Raw genomic sequence first — 4,921 nt, 5'->3', positions numbered from 1 at the left:
GAGTGAAAACAATATCTGGTCTTTACCTGTTGGCTTTTAACCATCAAAAGATATGTCCGCCATTAAAACCACTGAGAGAATACAACAATTTGCATGAAAGAGAACAAAGATAGTTTATAGGATGTGACATGGATATAATTACTAATACAGTACAAGCTAGTATTCAAATTTTGTATACTTTGCAACACCATATCAATCAATCATTGTCTTAAATCTGCCATTCCCAAACACACTTTTACATGCAAGTTTTCTTCTGCAAAGTTTAATCAAAAGAAATGTATATAAAAGCAAGAGCATATTTGTGTATTTTTTTGTAAATATATATTGATATATAGCGTTGATGTGAATGTTTCAGATCATGCAAACTATCAGTGAAGTCAAGGCTAGTGCCCCGGGCACAAATGTGACTCTCAAAGCATTAATGGTCCTCTCAGTAGGAGACGTCAGTACTCAGTCTGCTGGACCTGAAAAGATGTCAGTTGTTCTGGGAGACACTTCTGGCTCAATCTCTGCTACAGTGTATGGATTGAAAAACACAAGCAAGTTTAAGAAAGAAACTGCAGTTTTACTGTTTAATGCATTGATGAAAGACAACTATTTGGCTGTTACTTCCCGGACAGAGGTAGCAAGGACACAAAGTTTTGAAGTACCAGATGCCATTATAAAGGAGGCACCTGAACTATTTGGAAACAAGCAAGTCATGCTCCAGCCAATTTCATCTGCACTATCATCACCTGATACGTCATATGCATCAGTCAAAGGAAAAGTTGTCAAGGTTGGTACTAAAACATTCAAAACTATTTTAATGAAATATATATGTCAAAACTTATATCTGTTGTAAATACACTGTGCAGTTAGCAGGATCAAGGATACATTCAATAAAGATACAGATAATGTTAGCATATATTGAATTATATTAACTACAGTACTTTTGATTGAGCTTGTACTTTTCAGGTGTCCCCTGTTTCATCAAGAAGGGAAATCCCTTATCAGGAACTGAAGATAAGGGATGGGTCTGGAGCAGCTACTTTGGCTGTGTGGGAAGATGACGTACAACAATATTCTGTGGGTCAGCTGGTGCACTTTAAAAAATGCAGAGTGAGGCTATATCAAGGCAAAAAAAAGACTGACCACTGTCAGAGATGGACAGAGTGAAGTAAATATCCTGATATATTGGGTGGTTAAGACAAATTAAAAATATATATATAAGATTTCGCAATAAAAAAGCAGAAGTCAATTATTAAGGTATCAAGTAATATATAGGATAACTATATTTTTAGTGGTAAATACATTTATCTTATAATGAAACTAAAGGCAGCATTGGCCTGTGTATAACTATAACCTTTTTATATAATGTTTGTTTGTTTGTTTGAGTTTTACGGCCCATCGACAACTAAGGTCATTTAGGGCCAAACTACAAGTCATGCATTAATATCAGGATAAAAGTTCAGGGTAAGAAAAAGCAAGTAAGGACTAAAACACAGATTGTAAACGTTAATTTGATAAAAAAAAGAAGGTTTGCATGGGATAAAATAAATTTGGCTAAAACACATGAGAAAACTCATGCACAATGTTGATGAAACGATGAAATGTTGAGTTGATACGATGTATGATGAGAAAACGTTCATATTTTGCTTAAAATACCGATCTCTTTGAGATAATTAAAAATACGATTATGTCTCACGGCACGAAACAAAGTGTACAAGTCGGAGACATCGTAGTATTTATCTCGTATGTGTTTAAAATCAATACAATGCAATAAAATATGCTCCACTGTGAGAGGAGAATAACATGCATGGCATGTAGGAGGATCCTCCCCTCTCAATAGATAGGAATGTGTAAAATATGTGTGTCCAGTTCGGAGCCGAGGGAGTACAACTTCCTCTCTGCGGTCTCTCCGACTGGACAGTTTAGGATTAAGTGTAGGTTGAATTTTAAACAGTTTATTGTTTGTTTCGGTAGACCACCTTTGTTGCCAATGGTGTTTGATGGCTGACTGAATTGAAGGTTTGATGTCGGTGTATGGTAGTTTCAAATCTGTTTGTGCTAGGCGAAGAGCAGTCTTAGCTGCTTCATCAGCCTGTTCATTCCCCTTTATACCCACATGACTGGGAATCCAGAGATAAGTAATTTGAGTTTTAGAAGATAATCGAAATGTTCGGATTAAAAGATTTTGGAACCGAAAGAGAGTCTGAACAGATGATTGCCTTTTCAATGCGGTGTTCTTCGATAGGTCAAGCGCCAGACCGATAGCACATGCTTCCGCAGAGAAAATGGAGGCAATATCCGGGAGTCGGATAGAGGAGCAGTGATTAGATGTACAGCATGCTGCCGCAACATTATCACCATCTTTTGATCCGTCATTGTAGATCTGAACATGGTCAGGGAAAGCCCTAATGCACTCCCGAAAGGAGGATTTGTGTTCTTCGGGTAATGCACTGGATTTTGCCCTCTCATGTAGAGATAAATTGATATCAGGTGTTTGAATGAGCCATGGTGGTACATCCGATACGGTGTACTCGTCAATGGTGTCGAAAGTTATATTAAGTTCCAGCAAAAATTTTGAAATTCTGATGCCAAATGTTGGTATGAGCTTTTGATTTTGTGTAAATATTTCTTGGTGTTGTGGATTGAATACAAGGTTAAATGCAGGATTTTTGGGGTTGGATTTCAGTTGAGCAGCATACTGTAAGGATAATTTCTTTCGTCGATCGTCTAGAGATAGCTCATTAGCTTCCACATGGAGACTCTTCACAGGTGTTGTTCGAAAAGCTCCAAGTGCGAGACGCAGTCCCTGATTCTGTATAGGGTCAAGCATCTGTAGATAGGAGCTGCGAGCCGATCCATAGACAATAGAGCCGTAGTCAAGTTTTGATCTAACAAGTGCCCGATAGATACGTAGAAGCATTTCACGGTCTGCACCCCAATCAGAATGGGAAAGAACTCGTAGAATGTTCAGCGCCTTCGAGCACTTATCCTTCAGATGTTTGATATGTGGAACAAAGGACAGTTTCGAATCAAATATTAGTCCAAGAAATTTAGTTTGTTCAACTACTGGAATTTTAATTTTATTGAGTGTGAGGTCAGGATCATTGTGTGGTTTTCGTTTTTGACAGAAGTGCATACAGACAGTTTTTGATCTTGAAAATCTAAAGCCATTTTCGTCAGCCCAATTTTGTAATTTGCCTAAACATTGTTGTAGTTGCCGTTCTATAGTGTGCATGTTTTTTGATCTGTAACAGATCAAGAAATCATCCACAAATAGAGACCCTTCCGTAGATCTCTATTTGTGGATGATTTCTTGATCTGTTACAGATAAAAAAAACATGCACACTATAATGTGTAAAGTAGTTTGCTTGTGTTTGGAAGAGCTAAGTTATCACACTAGTTACATGTTTTAAAAACACATGCATATTTTTTTAAGATACTCCATCATGATGAAGAATTAGATGAACTGACAGAAAATAGTGAAGATGACAAGGATGAAGATTTTGAAGAGGAAGGAGTATTCAGTGGCACAATTACAGCATTATTTGATGTGGATCCATATCTGGCATGCCCCAAGCCTTCGTGCCACAACAAGAAGTTAAACACGATATTGCAAGGAAACTACGTAATGTGATGTCCCTCTTGCAATGACAAATTTGGGGCAAGTCACACCAACTGGTATGCGCGTGCCACAGTTCTTCAGGATTTGGGAACTTCTACAAAGAAACTTTCCATTTTTAAGCCAGAAATACAAAAGATATTTGTGGCTAAAAAAAACTACCAGATGTTGGTCTGGACAGAAATGACATCTATGAAAAGTTCTTCGCTCTTCTTCCTATTGAAGTCAGATGCAACATCCAAAGCAATGCCATGAGAAATGTTGTCTGCAAACGAACCAATTGAGACTGAAAAAGAAGAGAAAAACTGTTTTTCTTTTAAACAGTGCCAATTGTTCTAAAATCTTATTAGTTTAGTTTGTTTATTATACAAGTAGTTAGTGACAATTACAGTACACATTCAGTATTGATATATGTGTATCTTAGTATTTTACTATATTTCATAAATGTAAAATGTAGTTAGTGGCAACATTCAAATTTAGTATTGGCATTTGTTCCAAAATTTAGGTATATTAGTTTAATTTTATTCATGTAAAATGTAGTTAGTGGCAAAATTGATCTTCAGTATTGGCATTTTGTTCTTAAATCTGGGTATAGGAGATTTCAGAAAAGATGGCGTGACGTCACAGAAAATTTACATCCGGGTCCTCAAAGGTACAAACACTGTATGTCGACTAATGAAAACAATAACAGATACGTACAGCCCTGATATACAATCGATACTGTGGCAAAAGTATACACTTTCATGATACTTGCAAATTCTGATTTAAAAATCGTTTCTTATTGTTTAAGAGGCTACAGACATTTATATTTTGATATTTACAATTGTTTATTGCTAAATATAGTTCTGTAGATTTAGTGTTTGAAGCCAGCTTGCGAAGCGTGCCGGGTCGTCACATCACACGTACCCGTTTTTTGTTCACACGTAGAAATCCATGTTGTGAAAAAAGTTATGAAAAGATAATTGATTTTATTGTGTCATGTTTCTGTTGTACATGAAAAAGCTGCTCACAACACTATATAACATAACGAAAGGTGGACCATATCTGACCAGACCACGGCCGCTCGTGCATGGCTTCTTCGCTGGTAGATCACCGCAGGCCACAGCATTGTTTGGAAAATAAATCATATTAATAATTACCAACGCTTTTATCTCAATAAGGACTTGTTTAAGATATATATTTTGTTATTTAATATGTACTTGTTGTTTTAATGGAATGCTCTTGTATCGTAACAAAATGACGAATAGTAATGAAACTACTGTATTACACGTACACGTATGGCTGCCGATCTCGAAAAATAAAATGGTGAAATCG

The 4,921-nt window shown here is 36.5% G+C and overlaps 1 protein-coding gene across 1 annotated transcript; it reads left to right on the top strand.

Moving 5' to 3' along the window:
- Positions 1 to 350: 350 nt before the first annotated feature.
- On the top strand, positions 351 to 3,615 carry LOC138313394 (uncharacterized). Its single transcript, XM_069253863.1, has 3 exons — positions 351 to 775; positions 955 to 1,156; positions 3,425 to 3,615. Exons 1-2 carry the CDS (start codon positions 359 to 361, stop codon positions 1,153 to 1,155), a joined length of 618 nt encoding a protein of 205 aa, XP_069109964.1. The 5' UTR covers positions 351 to 358; the 3' UTR covers position 1,156; positions 3,425 to 3,615.
- The last annotated feature ends 1,306 nt before the right edge of the window (positions 3,616 to 4,921 follow it).

This window comes from Argopecten irradians, unplaced genomic scaffold (genome assembly GCF_041381155.1).
Source record: "Argopecten irradians isolate NY unplaced genomic scaffold, Ai_NY scaffold_0671, whole genome shotgun sequence".
NCBI lineage: Eukaryota > Metazoa > Mollusca > Bivalvia > Pectinida > Pectinidae > Argopecten > Argopecten irradians.
Note: the sequence above shows the minus strand (reverse complement) of the source record. Positions and strands in the feature narration are given on the sequence as shown.